The following is a 15,812-nucleotide window of genomic DNA, read 5'->3' on the forward strand; positions in this document are numbered from 1 at the left end:
ACATTTGACCCATTGCAGCAATAAAGTCTTTCGGCGAATTTAAACACAAATCATCAGTTTCAATCAAAGGGTTTGCCCAGGCAAGAGCTTTGTTAGTTAACAGCATTATCATGGTTAATACTTTCGCTCGTTCAGTTGGGAAGTGTGCTGCCTGTGTAGAAAAATACAGTTGGCACTGATTTAAAAACCCACCGAATTTTTCTCTTTCTCCACCAAACCTGAATGGCGGGAGTTTAGGAAAAGCCGGAGCCGGAGTTGGCATTGATACTGGAACCGGAGCTGCAGCTGCAGTCTCTTCAGTTGACAGGCGATTTGCTAATGCGTGAATGGACGAGTTGGCCACATTAGCATTATGGTTAATTTGAGTCTCTAATGCCGCTAGTTTTGTTTTAGTAGCCTGCAGGTCCCCATGAAGTCCTGTGATATATGTGCATACTTTCTTTAGACGCACCTCCACAGTATCTAACCCAGCGAACTCCATTCTTTTGAGGCTTGTGTATTCTATCAAATATATACTTTATACTTATGGAGATCGATAGCGTGGGTCGGAGAGAAGACAAACACGATATATCGTGGTAATAGGATATATTGAAGCAGGCAAGCATATATTATAGCAGGCGGGTATAGGCAATAAGCCATAAGTAAACAGTCTCTGGAAACGGTTGTGATGTCAGTACAAACCGATAGATGTACCAGGTCCAGAAAAGCACAGTCCACAGGGTCCTGAGCCCAGACCAGGCTCCTTGCAGAGAGCAGGCTGAACTGCAGGTGGATGCAGAGCGGGTCTTTGCACACAGGTGAGAGTCCGGGTAAATGGCAGGCAGGTTACAGGTGAGGAATCCCAGTGTAGAGAAGCAACAGGCGAGATGCAAGTCCTTCAAGCTTGGCAGCAGGTAAGATACAAGATACACAAGCAAAGTATAGTTGGCCAGAGTCTCTTTATATATATATAGCACACAGGAAACAGGAGATATCAGACAGGAAACAAGATGGCCCCCGAGGCTGTCAACTCCATTTTGGATAAGGGCAGAACCAAACAGAACAGGTATATGCAGCTCCATCTTGGATAAGGGCAGCACAAGTACATGCGGCTCCATTTTGGATAAGGGCAAACACCGGACAGAACAGATACATGATTCAGATCCTTACACCACGTCTGTTTCAAGGGGCATTGCAGTTCCTCATAATTTTTAGAAAGCCTTCCATTCACTGCTTAGGCCAACAGTGTACAGGAGACGCAATTGCTATAAATGGAAAAAACTGCTTAGTTAAGGCCCTCTGACCTCCATGTCACTTCCACGGGGCATTGGAGTGCCTCAAAATATTTGGTAGGCATTGCACTCACTGTATGCCCTATAACTGTGTAGCCGAACCGCTCCTTTTGGTACAGAAACATATCCTACAAGACATGTGAGGTTGACTGGCCTGATATTGATGTGAATGGTCCCTGTTTCTCCTGCTCTTTCTCCTTTGCCACCATCTCATCCATCACCTGAAGCTTTGTTTTAACGGGAGTCATAGAACTGGGATAGTAGCAGGAAAACATCCAGCAATCCTCGAAGGAGGTAGGATATGCGGCAAAACGCTGACCACCTCAGGCCTAGCCGCTACTACATACATGCGCTTGCATTCCAAGGAACAGAAAGCTAAGGAGATGGATGGCCTCATGATCATGAATAATTTACTCGTTGTGTAGGAGGCCGACCACTGCTGCTGTCTATCTTCTGAACTTTGTGTTGAAGCCTGATTGACCCATGACCCGCAATCCTCTATGTCTGGAGGACGTGTTGCATCCCAGTGTCCAACTGTGTCCCGGCTTCCACAATATTAACCCAGTGTGAAGGCGTCAGTGAGATGGACCATCCCTGGCCTCATTCACTTGTCCACTTGTTTGTGGTTAGGCTGTCCTTCCCACTAAATGCACTGGGGAGGGCACAGGTAATGTTTTGGTATGCGCACTTGTGTATAAGGCGCACCGGGACAAATAGGGGCGGCTGGGGACCATGTGTTGGCACCTGGCCGCGGGGCAGCTGGGGACCGAGTATGGACACCCGGCTGCCCCCTGGCGGCTGGGGACCAAGCGTGGACACCTGGCCGCCGGGCGGCTGCGAACTGAGTATGGATACCAGGCCGCCGACGCACCCATGACGTGGTGGCCAGATTCCGCCTACACATGTCTAAAAGGCCCAATTTCAAGTGCAAGCAAGCAGTATGGTATTGCAGCCTGGGGGTGGGTGGGTGGCAGGCTGCATACTTGCGCTTGCATTGCAAGGAATGGGGGAGGTACAATTGAACACTGCCCTGGGACAAGGACTTGCACGGGGATAGTTGCAAGTCTGCATCTTCTGATGCGGCAAGGATCACTTCTGATGGGCACACTTTTAGGCAGTGACCTGGGTGTCAGAGATGCTTCCAGGGGTCTTCCACATGCTGTTCCCATGTCTTTTCAGTACTGTATGCATGTGTCACACAGCACATGGCCAGATAAGGTTGTAAAATGTTAAAATGACATTTCCCGGTGAATGCATTTGTCATGGTTGAAAGCAATACAAAAGTGCAAAAACGCATAAAAAATGCTACTTGTGTACATAGCCCAAGATGTGGATCACTATTTTTGTTTTTGGTTATTTATTTTACCTTATACACAAGTCTTTACCCTGGAAAGGATGTTCCTTAACATATTTCACAGGAAAAACATTTCAGTTTCGTTTTTGAACGTTTTATTGTGAGCCCGTAAAAGTGGCTTAATACCTCTGACCACGTTGTTGACAGCAGTGACTTGGAGGTCAGAAATGCTTCCTGGGACGATCCATGCTGTCCCCATGTCATTTGAGCACTGTCACTATCATTTTGGGCACTTTTTGGGCTTTCTACAGACTGCCGGGGGTGCCGCCGCAAAAATGCTCGGGTCTCCCATAGATTAACATTGGGCTCGTTGCTCAGGTCGAGCACCCGAGTATCACGGTGAGCTCGGCCCAAGCTTCGAGCACCCGAGCAACACTAATCTCCTGGGAAAGGACTGCTCCTAAAACGACATCTGAGGCATCTGTCTGGAGTATAAACTCTTTCTTGAACCAGAACCGGTTGCCTACACAGAGCCAGTTTCATCTCTTGAAAGGCCATCTCCGCTTCTGCAGTCCACTTGGCCATGGCTGATTTTGTCCCTTTAAGGAGGTCAGTCAGGGGTGCGGCCATCATGGTGAAGTTTGGGATGAATTTCCTGTAGTATCCCACGATTCCCAGGAAAGCTCTGAATTGCTTTTTCGACAGCGGTCTATGCCAATTTTGGATTGCTTCTACTTTAGCAATTTGGGGTTTTATCTCGCCTCTAACCACTATATATCCGAGGTACTTGGCTTCTTCTTTCCCCATGCCACATTTCTTCTGGCTTATTGAAAACCCCACCTTCCTCAGAGCATCAAACACAGTCTGGATTTTTTCCAGATGACTCTCCCAGTCTGGACTGAAGATGATAATATCGTCCAGGTGTGTTGCGCCATATTTCTTATGGGATCCAAGGATGCGTTCCATGGCTGTCTGGAAGGTTGCAGGGTCCCCCTGCAGTCCAAGCGGCATCCTGATATACTGGAAGCATCCGTCAAGCGTAGAAAACGCAGTCTTTTCTTTGACTACCTGTGCCTTGGGGATCTGCCACTATTGGTCTGGTAGTGCACCCCTCCTTGGTGCCCCTGTGTTTCCCTTCTAATATTGTTCTTCTACCAGCTGGAGTTACATTATCACTATCTGGATATTGTTTTAAAAAAATTCTAAATAACGGGCATTTGTTTTTACCATTGGAGTCTGTGGAGCTATTTCTATTACCTGTCTACTGAGCGCAAGCAGCAGCGCTGATCACGGATCCCGGAGACACCCAGCTGGTTCATGAAGGTGAGCTGTTTTTTTTCTTTTCCCTTTTCCATCTGCCAATATCCTTTCGTCAGATCCAAGGTGGTTATGTGCCTTGCTGGCCCAAGCCTCTCGATCAGCTGATCGACGCGTGGCATGGGATATGCGTCAAATTTGGAGACCTCATTCAACTTCCGATAGTCGTTTCAGAATCTCCACTCACCATCAGGATTTGGGACCAAGACGATTGGGCTCGACCAACCGCTCTTGGATTCTTCAGTGACTCTGAGCTTCAGCATACAAGCTACCTCTTTGGAGATCAACTCTCGTCGGGCCTCAGGTATCTGATAGGGCTTCAAGTTTACCCGCACATGAGGCTCCGTAAGAAACTTGTGCTCTATGACACTTGTGCATCCCGGCAATTCCGAGAACAGATCCCGGTTCTTCTGCATCAACTCCCGACACTGCTGTTTCTGGGCCTTCGTTAGTGTTTCAGCTATTGCGACTCTTCCAACGTCACCTTCTGGCTTGCCCAGCAAGCATGGAGCTTCCACAGCCGCTCTGTCTTGCCACGGCTTGATGAGGTTGACGTGGTATATCTGGTACGCCTTACGTCGTCCCGGTTGATGAACCTTGTAGTTCACTTCACCCACTTTTTCCACCACCTCATACGGCCCTTGCCACTTGGCCAAGAACTTACTTTCCACCGTAGGAATTAGCACGAGGACTCGGTCTCCAAGATTGAATTGCCTCACTCTGGCTAACTGGTTGTAGACTTTGGCATGAGCTTCTTGTGCCTGGAGGAGATGTTCTTTTACAATGGACATCACCTTCGCAATCCTCTCCTGCATCAGAGCAACGTGCTCAATGACGCTCTTCTGGGGCGTGACCTCGGCTTCCCAGGTTTCCTTTGTGACATCCAGGTAACCCCGCAAATGTCGGCCATACAGGAGCTCGAATGGCGAGAACCCCGTAGAGGCTTGTGAAACCTCTCGGTTAGAGAACAACAGATACGGTAGGAGACAGTCCTAGTCTCTGCCTTCCCCTTCTATGGCCTTCCTCAGCATAATCTTCAGATTCTTGTTAAGCCTTTCGACTAGGCCATCTATCTGAGGATGGTATACTGAAGTCCCCAGTTGGGAGATTTGAAGGGCTTTGCATAACTCCCTCATCACCTTACTCATAGAGGGAGTTGCCTGGTCGGTTAATATATCCCTTTGGTAATCCTGTTTGTGAAAAAAATGTGGACCAACTCACGGGCTATCCTCTTTGCGGAGGAGTTTCTCAGTGAATCGCTTCAGGATAATGTGTGGCATAGACCAGGATAACCAATATATATTGATGCCCACGAGCAGATTCAACCAGGAGACCGACCAAGTCCATAGCAATTCTTTCAAATGGCACTTCAATAATGGGCATTGGCACGAGGGGACTTCGAAAGTGAGAGGTGGGGGCGGTTAACTGGTATGTAGGGCAAGACCTGCAATAGTTAAATATTTCCCGGTGACATCCAGGCCAATAGAACCTTTGCATGATCCGTTCCTGCATTTTTTCCACTCCCAGATGTCACGCCAAGACATGTGAATGGGCCATGTCCAACACCTTCCGTCTAAACGGGCCCGGCACTATTAACTGCTCCACACGCTCCTCCCTCACTTTCTTGACCCGGTTCAATGACTCCCCACTCATCGTAAAATGGGTAAACCTTGTGTTAGCCTCTGCTCCTGTGCAACCCCATTTATAACAGTGACATTATTAAAGGCTTCCTTCAGAGTTAGGTCCCTATGTTGGGCAGACCCAAAATTCTCGCTGGTCACCCCTAACTCCGGAATGGCAGAAACAGGGGGCACTACCTCCTCATCCCCCACAAGGACACAAAAGGGAAACCTGTCTGACTCTGGGTGTGGTGATACCTCATTAGGGCTAACTGTTTTCTTATCTGAGCCAGCGAACCCAGAACTCTTCCCCCACAGATCCCAAAACAAACAAAAGTCCCAGCCTATAATAATAAGGTGCAACTAGTCCAGAATGATGCCGACCTCGTGGGACTCAGTGCCGTGGGCCGTTTCAATGTCCACTCTGGCCATGGGTGGTCCTTAGCATCACCATGAATGCACCAAACGCCGATTTTTTTTTCCTTCCCCGAGTCTAGTAGTGTCGTTACCTCCCGTCCGTTCACCTTCACGAGACATGCTTGTGGCCCCTCGCTGGGTGGACAGTTCACACTGCAGGCCGGATAAGCATAATATGAACAACGGTGTCCTATACCGCAGTCCATCGGCTCAGGGGTCAGGGGACAACAAGCGGCTATATGGCCTGGGCCGTGGCACCTCCAGCGAACAACATCACCCGTATTGACCTTGGGCACCACCTCCCTCGTCCTTTTGGATCTTGGAAGTCCCACCACCTTTTGGGCCTTCACCCCCTGTTGGGACTCCCAGTATGGAGTGGGCAGCCTTCCCAAGGAACTTTCAACCCCCTAGTATCTCTCGACCAGACCTGTATCTCTCGACCAGTCCAACCAGTTCATCCGCATTCCGGGGATTACCCTGAGCAACCCAAGGCTGTATGGGCCTCAGCAGGGAGTGCACAAACCGGTCCATCACCATCCACTCTACCATCTGTGCAGGCATTGAGGACTCCAGATGCAGCCACTTCTGGACCAGGTGCAACAGGTCAAACATTTGAGAGCGAGGTTATTTTGTTCCGGTGATACGAACCCGCTGTGTCCTGATAGTCATTGTCACCCACAAGCGTGCGAGAATCTCAGTTTTTAGCTTGCCATACTCTTTGGTGTCTTGTAAAGCTAAATCATAGTACACCTTTTGGGCGTACTATGCAAAGCTAAATAGGGTGTCCTGCAAAGCAAAATCATTGTATGCCTACTAGGCGTACTTCTGGGGCTCTCCCGTCAAGTATGGCGCCAGTACCTCTGTCCACTGCTCTTGCGGAAAATCTTCCCTCTCAGCAACCCTTTCAAACACGGTCAGGAAGGCCTCAACGTCATCCTCCAGGGTCATTTTCTGCAAAGCCCGTCATACCGCCTTCCGGACATGGGAGTCATCAGTCTTGCCTGGGGTTGGAGCGCTCATCCTGTCCTGGATGGCAGTTGCGAGAAGCTGCATCTGCTGCCATTGTTCTTGCTAGTGCTGCTGGATCTGCTGTAACAACAGCCTGTTGGCGATGCTTGCTGGCTTGCGACAGACTTCACCCAGGGCATGCAATCCATCCTGTAGCAGTCACACATCTCTGCTGGGAATTGTGCCCGCAAGTCTAACACTAATTGTGGAGGTTTTACTCACTTGGGTGCGACGGGAGGAAAACAGGCATGTTCCTTTAAAAGTTCATGTGGGTTTATTGCTTCATAAACCCAGAAGCCAAACTGAAAAGCAAATAGCCTTTAGATCAGGCAAAATAAGTAAATGTCCTTAGCATGTCTCTGCTCAGCCAGGCCTGTGTGGCACACAAGCTGGGGTAGCATCCAGTGTCCTGGCTTGGTCTGAAGACAAACATACACAGGAGGCCTTCTCCCTCCAAACACACAGACCATGTGCCAAACAACAGCCTCCATTTTATAGGCTGTTAACCACACCCAGAGGTGAGGTATGTGGGTAGCTGGACCCGCACATTCTCTCCTAGCTACCCGTAACCCGGCTCCCAGGTGCACCAAACGATCCTCTTAGTGCTTATGTGCCCTAGAGAAACACTCCGGGTTACATCACAGAGACCAGCCATCTCTGTGACACATATCTCCCATCGACTATGCAACCATTAGCCACCTTACAATACTTTGATACATATCTGGTTTTATGATTACCCCACGGCTGAGTAAAGGGAATCTATCACCCCCTGGGACTTATCTGACCTCTAATATTGGCATACAAGTGATAGAAATGTGAATCTATACATACCTGAATGCCTCATATTAGAGGTCTGTTTGCTGTGAAATGGCTTTTTATTCAGTGAAGATTCTGATGCTTGCTGGCCGTGGGGTAGTCGGTGGAGTGGATTCCCTTTAATAAATACTCACTTAGCCCCATTCTTCGTACAGATACTAATAAATCCAGGACCTATGAGATTTTTACCATATGATAGTTGGATAGTTAGAGGTGTATCATCCATAGCAGCAGCCCACATGGCCACTATGGTGCCCATGAAAAAAACACAGAATTTGAGCTTGGTTTAAGTTGGTATCCATGCAGCACATAAATGCATGTTTACTATGGCCATAAATCAGAAAAAAACCTATAAGAAGAAAAATGATCATAAACCCTGCTGTAAATAAATAAAAACCAAAAGTGCATTTAAATAAAATAGGGTTCTTAGCAACACTGTTTTTGATCAAAAATAGCATGAAAGCTATCCCACCATGGCAAGATGAACCCATTTGTATCAAAGCCTCAAACTTCTGTGTGTGAATCAGCCATGAGATCTAACGTGATAGAAGATTACAGTCCGGGGAAGACGGGAAACATTCATATAGACGACCGGTGGTGATGTAGTCAGTGATGGACTCTGGCTAAATATGTTTCTAGAGCCGTAGTAGAAGATGAATATGTCGTCCTCATCATGAAGTAGTTATTTCTCATGTCACGTGTAATGAATATCTCCTGCAGTATTTCTAATGCCTATTCCAGTGTTGATAAATGAGACGAGAATTAGCTTTATGAAAGATGAGTCTTTGAGAAACGTGTTCAGCTATAGACTCCGAGGAAGAAACTGCTTGTTGTCTGTGGCCTAAAATATATAGGTTTTATTATTAGATGTAAAGCTGAAAACTAAATACTGTAAAATAATAAATCTCCTCATATGTTTCCCCTTATTATCTCCAGTAATTGTATTATTACACAGGATTTTTATGATGTTACATCGGCTCATCTTCTTCTCATTCAGGTCTCTATAATATCAGATCCTCTCAGTGAATATCTTCTGTATAAGAGAATTTTCCTGATTTACCCATCAAACATGGATATGGACAGAGACAAGATGGCAGAGAGGATATTACACCTCACCCTAGAGATCCTCTTCCGGCTTACTGGAGAGGTGAGAGATTCTGATGACGTCACATTACATCATTCTTATCTATGGGAATAACAGATGGACAGATCTGGAGAGGTGAGGACTCTGGAAATGTCTGGAGTGAGATTTATTTATATGTCTTTCCATAACCAGGATTACATATTGGTGAAGACCTCTAGTGAGCGCTGTCAGGTCCATGTGTCTGAGGGTTGGGGAAGACCCCTGAGCCCAATCACAGGGCCTCCACCTTTCCCCTTCATACATGAGGACATCAATGACCAGAAGATCCTAGAACTCACCTGCAAGATGATTGAGCTGCTGACTGGAGAGGTGACACTGCTGGGAATGCTGGGACATTATACAGTAACGCTATGGAGGGATCGGGGGGATGATGGTATCATTGTATGTGTCAGGTTCCTATAAGATGTCAGGATGTCGCTGTCTATTTCTCCATGGAGGAGTGGGAGTATTTAGAAGGACACAAAGATCTGTACAAGGACGTCATGATGGAGGTTCCCCAGCCCCTCACATCACCAGGTAATAGACAAGACTAAATACACACGGCCTATAATTATCTGTATGTAAAGAATGAATTCAGTCCTGTATGTGTTTCCTCCAGATCTATCCAGTAAGAGGACAACACCAGAGAGATGTCCCCATCCTCTTATTCCACAGGACTGTAAACAAGAAGATCCCAATGTTCCTCAGGATCATCAGGTAGATGGAGAGAAGGTGTCATGAGATCTCCCCTATGATGTGTAGACCGCTGTGAAGGTCTTGTGTTCAGTCTTGTTTTATCCACCAGTATTATATGTTTTATACTTGTGTAATGAGAACGGTGGAGATGGCAGGATTAGAGCTGATCATAGATGTGACTTCTCCATCTGTCTGTGACTTTTACAATATTTGTTTCAGGTTGAAGATCTGACCCACATTAATACTACAGAGACCTATGTGAGGGGTGATGAGCGGTGTAAATATATGATTCCTACAGATAACTTCCCAGGTGAGTAGTAACCACTAAATGCAGAGAAGTTACAGATTCTTATAAGTCACCGGCTGTGGCTGCTTTATCGGTTGTGTAGTCCGGCTGTATCACAATCGTGTGATCACCATTTTGCCTCTAGACCACAACATTCTCCTTCACCAAAAACTGTTCAAATGATTTTGGGCATTGAAACCCTTTTCCATAGAACTTTCAACCTGGAGGATCCACCTACTCCCTGTGATTAGGAGACGTTACCTGCCCAGATCTGTAAACCACAAAGCCAGAAAATCACTTGAAGAAAAATATTATGATGGGCCTGTAAGAGAAAGCGGAGGGTAATGATGCTGTTGGCTTCCTAGAACCCTGATATCTTATTGGATGAATCTACCTTCTCTCCCTTCTGTGCGGCTGAATGTGCTCATATGGTCCCTACAAGACCCAGGTCCAGTCTTTCTGACCAAACTTCACATTTATGACCGACAGCATTAAATGTGCAGTGAGGGCCAAGTGTGAATTTCTGTACGATAAGGCTATGTGCCCACGTAGCAGATTTGATGCAGAGCGTTTTTGTCTCTCTCTGGTAGAAAAAACGCATGCAGATTTACATGCGTTTTTTCTGCCAGAGAGAAGCGTTTTTACATGCGTTTTCGCATGCGTTTTTTCAAGCACTTTTCCAAGCGATTTTGAGCATCACTTGGAAAAGTGGTTGACAAGTTGGTCACACAATATAAATCCATGCAACCGGCATGGATTTATAATGTGTGACCAACTTAGATGCTTTAAATGCAGCATCTATAGTAAAAAAAAAAAAAAAAAAGAATTAAAAAGTTAAAAATAAAAAACACCTGTATACTCATCTCTCCAGTCTCCTCCCAGCGGCTTCCGGAGGCTCGCAGCGACGATCCTCTCTTGTCAGCGTCTCGCAGTGTACTGTCAGGACCTGCGGTGATGTCATTTAATCAGCTGATGGTCACGCGACCACCACCTGACCGCCGACGTCAGCGGTCGCGTGACCATCAGGTGACTAAATGACGTCACCACAGGTCCTGCGAGTACCCCGCGGGATGCCAACAAGAGAGGACGTGGCTGGGAGCAGACTGGGGGCCGCCGGAGAGGTGAATATACATGTTTGGTTTGTTTTTAACTTTTTTATTTATTTTTTTCACCGCGTGGTAGCCGGGATGAGGAGAAGTTGTAGTCTCCTCTTCATCCCAGGTACCACACGCACCGCGATTACGCTGCAAATTCGCGGCCATTGAATTTAATTGAAACGCAGCAAATCCACATATAGCTGTATGTTTGCTGCCTTTCAATGTTCCTCAATGGCCGCGAATTTGCAGCGTAATCGCGGTAGAAATGGTAATGCTGCGTTTTGCAACGCAATGCGAATACGGCGCACTAATTGGCGCATCATGTGCACAGCACATCCAAATTCACATTGCTTTGCATGGTAGACTGTTTTACAAGCGTTTTCGCGGCCGTAAAAACGGCGCAAAAACGCTACGTGGGCACATGGCCTAACAACAGAGTTTCCCTTTATCCTGACTTTTCAGTTTCTTTTAAAACCGACTAACTTCAAACAGGATAGTGATAAACTAAACAGAAAACATTACACCTGTGCCATGATATATCTCTAAGCTAAATTTAAGACGCCTCATCTCTGCACTATTATAAAAAGTTCTCTTGAATGTCCAATATTCCTTCCTGAAACTCATCTGACAGAAAATATTGTCCCTTACGATAGTTTAGATTCCCAAGAGCCACCGAGCCCCATACTCTAATTACCTCAGAGAGGTTTCACCACTAGTTACTCATCTTTTATTGATGGAGACTGTTGAGTTTGATCATTTTAGTAGATGTTTTATTGTCTATACTCAGTTTTGAGTACAGTAGTTAGTGCCCAAAATACTCTGATTTAACCCCTTCTTGTAGCCAGTTTTGTGTTCCTAATCAGGGCCCATTTTTCAAATCTGACGTGTGTCACTTTATGTGGTGATAACTTTGGAATTCTTCACAAAGGATAATAGGAAACAAACAAATGGACCTTACAAATTATTTTCCAACTTCTCTTGAATCTGACAATACCCGATATACGGTTGTACACTACTGTCTGGGCACATGGCAGGTTAAGAAGGGGAGGAGCGACATTTAGCTATTTGCTATATGGATATCTTGCTGGGATAGTGTGCAGACACAATGTATAGGGGACACTGTTCTTTGTCACCTGGCAGCTCAAAAGATGGCTACCACAAACAGGCTTGGCGCTATCTACTCCATTTTCCAGATCCCAGGGTTTGCCTTGCTCATCATCCTTTAACCCCTCTACATGTATTTGGACTTAGACAGAGACCCCCCTAAGCTTGGGCCACAGTGTTACCTAATGTTCTGTGGTGTGAGATGGGAAGAAGAATAGTCAGGTAGCCGGGTGAGATTGTGCTCCAGGAGACACACACCATAAATTAAGTGGGTTCTTCTCACTATAGTAATGTCAAATACATGGATGCTAAATGTGGTTTGGGCGCACTGCAAGGCTCAGAAGTGAGGGGGAGATCTGACTTTGGGAGAGTGGATATTGCTGGATTGGTTTATGGAAGCCATGTTGCTTTTCAAGAGCCTTTGAGCCACTAATAATGTGGAAACCTCTGTTTTTCCACTGACAGATGATGGACCTGACTGGGGACTTGTTTTTTGTGAGATGAGTAGAAGTTTTTATTGATATTATTTTTGCCTACATAACATTGTTTGGTGGCTTTTTATTGCATATTTGGGAGGCAGAATTAACAAACAGTTGAACACCACGCTCTACTGGTTCATCCTATGAGGTTTTCTATTAGACTGTGAACTGTTATTGTCTTGGTGAATAATGACGGCTAACATAGGGCAAAATTTAAAAAAAATCACAGAAAATTATACAGCCTTACTAACACCAAATCATATAACAAATGCACTAGCAGGATGCCGCAGACCCCCATGATAAAGGTGGGGGCAGCGCAGGTGCAAATTACTGATGGAGCAACCACTCACAAACATACCAAATTCATGGAGGGGGTGGTTGCCTAGTATTAAAGATGATAAATGGATATGAATAGCGGTACCAGAGCGCCAATAACAGGGCAAAAATATTAAAAGGACTGATTTATTAATATACACACAACGCGTTTCGGTGGACACAGCCACCTTCATCAGGTGTGACAAGCAGCAAACAATTGATCCTTATATACATTTGACTAGGTATACAATTACTTAAAAGGGGCGGGGCCAGATACAGAGTAATACCTCTATATTAACCCCTTGAGTTCATATATGCTCAATAGAGTAAAAAGGATTGTTATAAAATAATGCCTAATGAAGCATATAGGGCTCTTATAAAAAGGATTCGCTGTAAAAAAACAACAACTTGTGAATCCTATAATCTTAATACTTCATAGGATATATTGTCATCTACCACCCTATATTTTAGATTATATAAAAAAATAATAATAATTTTTACATACAACATAAAACAATGCATAGATATAAAGTATAAAATTACAATCAGTTTCTATCATTATAATTAGGAAAAGTAGACGAAGAAAGGAAAGAGAAAAAAAAAAAAAAAAAAATTCCAAAAAAATCCCCCCAAAAAAAAAAAAAAAAATTTTTTTTTTTTCAAAAAAAAAAAAAAAAAAATTTTTCTTTAAATTTTTTCTCCCTTCTCTCTCTCTCCTCCCTCCTCCCCTCCCTCTCTCCTTTCCCCTCTTCCCTCCTTCTCTCTCTCCTCCCCCCTCCTCCTCCATATAAAAGATATATATAATAAATTTGCTAAAATATGAAAACAATTATTTAAAAAGTTGTCTTCTCTATATTAAGGTTCAAACCTTCAGGAGACAAGGTTCCCATTTTGAAAATCCAATAATTTTCACGTGTAATGAGACGATTTAGTCTATCAGGGTGTGTATCAACTATATGATCAATGATAGTTAGTTTTAGGTTATTAGGATTTTTTTGATGTTCTTTTAAGAAATGATTAGAAACACTATGTAGGGGAAAGCCGTTTCTAATATTTTGGCGATGTTTATTTAATCTGGAGTGCATTTCCTGGATAGTGCGGCCAATGTATTGCAGGCCGCAGGTGCACTGGAGCAGATAGATCACATATGAGGACTGGCATGTAAGTCTAAAGCGAATGGGATATATCTCTCCAGTGACCGCAGAGACGAATGTTTTGGCTCCGTTATCAATGGATTGACAGCATAAGCATTTAGGGACATTACATTTATAACATCCATTATTGCTAATAGGAACTGAATGGTTCGGTCTTCTACCAATTGTTGTATTGCTAGGGGCTATATAGTTTCCTAGATTTTTACTCCTCCGATATATGACATGAGGAAATTCCGGTAAATGACCAGTTAATATTGGATCATTACTTAAAATGAACCAGTATTTTTTTAATAAACTGGATAACACTTGCGTAGGTTTACCATAGGTAGTAATCAGATTTAAACTGAAATCGCTGTATGGCTCTTGGCTGGTATTCTTGGATTTGTTGATACACAGGTTCTGTGATAGGGATCTAGTTTTGGAGAAAGCATCCTCTAATAATTTCCGGGGGTATCCCTTAGCTCTAAAACGTTTTTGTAAAACCTTAGATTCCAGAAAAAAATCCGAATCATGTGTACAATTTTTTCTGACACGCCAATATTGACCGTATGGAATATTTCTAATCCAGCTGGGTAGATGGCCACTGTCAAATTCAAGATAGCTATTTACATCCACTTCCTTAAAGTGGGTAGATGTGGATATTTTACCCGAATTGTCTATATTTATCTGAAGGTCAAGATATTGAATATTACTCTCAGATATGGTAGAGGTAAAGGAAAGACCCCAGTCGTTAGAGTTTAATTCATCAATAAATTTGGCAGCCTCCACAGTATTTCCCCTCCATATAATAAACAGATCGTCTATAAAGCGGCGGTACATAACGATGGATTTATCGGCGCCGAGGGATTGCGCGATGTGGATAGAGGGGTCTTTCCTTTACCTCTACCATATCTGAGAGTAATATTCAATATCTTGACCTTCAGATAAATATAGACAAAATAGGAGGGAAGAGGGGAAAGGAGAGAGGGAGGGGAGGAGGGAGGAGAGAGAGAGAAGGGAGAAAAAATTTAAAGAAAAATTTTTTATTTTTTTTTTATTTTTTTTTTTTTTTTTTTTTTTTTTTTTTTTGGGGGGGGGATTTTTTTTGGAATTTTTTTTTTTTTTTTTTTTTCTCTTTCCTTTCTTCGTCTACTTTTCCTAATTATAATGATAGAAACTGATTGTAATTTTATACTTTATATCTATGCATTGTTTTATGTTGTATGTAAAAATTATTATTATTTTTTTATATAATCTAAAATATAGGGTGGTAGATGACAATATATCCTATGAAGTATTAAGATTATAGGATTCACAAGTTGTTGTTTTTTTACAGCGAATCCTTTTTATAAGAGCCCTATATGCTTCATTAGGCATTATTTTATAACAATCCTTTTTACTCTATTGAGCATATATGAACTCAAGGGGTTAATATAGAGGTATTACTCTGTATCTGGCCCCGCCCCTTTTAAGTAATTGTATACCTAGTCAAATGTATATAAGGATCAATTGTTTGCTGCTTGTCACACCTGATGAAGGTGGCTGTGTCCACCGAAACGCGTTGTGTGTATATTAATAAATCAGTCCTTTTAATATTTTTGCCCTGTTATTGGCGCTCTGGTACCGCTATTCATATCCATTTATTGTCCCTTTCCCCCTGTTGGGGTGCGGTAGAGCTGCCTTTAACTTATTGTTCTTTCACCTGTGGGAGGAATTTAATTAGAATCACTACCCTGGTTTTCCAAGCTGCGCTGCCCTAACCCCTCCGGAACGCTGCCGGGGGTGTTGGTGAAGCTGGGCGTCCATCTCGGCGTTACATGCAACTAACCTGACCACG

General features: G+C 44.2%; 1 protein-coding gene across 1 annotated transcript in view; it reads left to right on the forward strand.

Moving 5' to 3' along the window:
* LOC141198713 (uncharacterized) overlaps window positions 1–15,812 on the forward strand; it is a 96,183-nt gene that overhangs the window by 69,123 nt on the left and 11,248 nt on the right. The window contains exons 2-6 of the mRNA XM_073663130.1: window positions 8,740–8,889; window positions 9,019–9,195; window positions 9,279–9,402; window positions 9,485–9,582; window positions 9,781–9,871. Of these exons, the coding sequence (XP_073519231.1) occupies window positions 8,812–8,889; window positions 9,019–9,195; window positions 9,279–9,402; window positions 9,485–9,582; window positions 9,781–9,871 (568 nt within the window). The 5' untranslated portion in view covers window positions 8,740–8,811. The remainder of the gene's footprint in view (window positions 1–8,739; window positions 8,890–9,018; window positions 9,196–9,278; window positions 9,403–9,484; window positions 9,583–9,780; window positions 9,872–15,812) is intronic.

Source organism: Phyllobates terribilis, unplaced genomic scaffold (genome assembly GCF_046119375.1).
Source record: "Phyllobates terribilis strain yellow unplaced genomic scaffold, ASM4611937v1 Scaffold_99__1_contigs__length_5935540, whole genome shotgun sequence".
Classification (NCBI taxonomy): Eukaryota; Metazoa; Chordata; class Amphibia; order Anura; family Dendrobatidae; genus Phyllobates; species Phyllobates terribilis.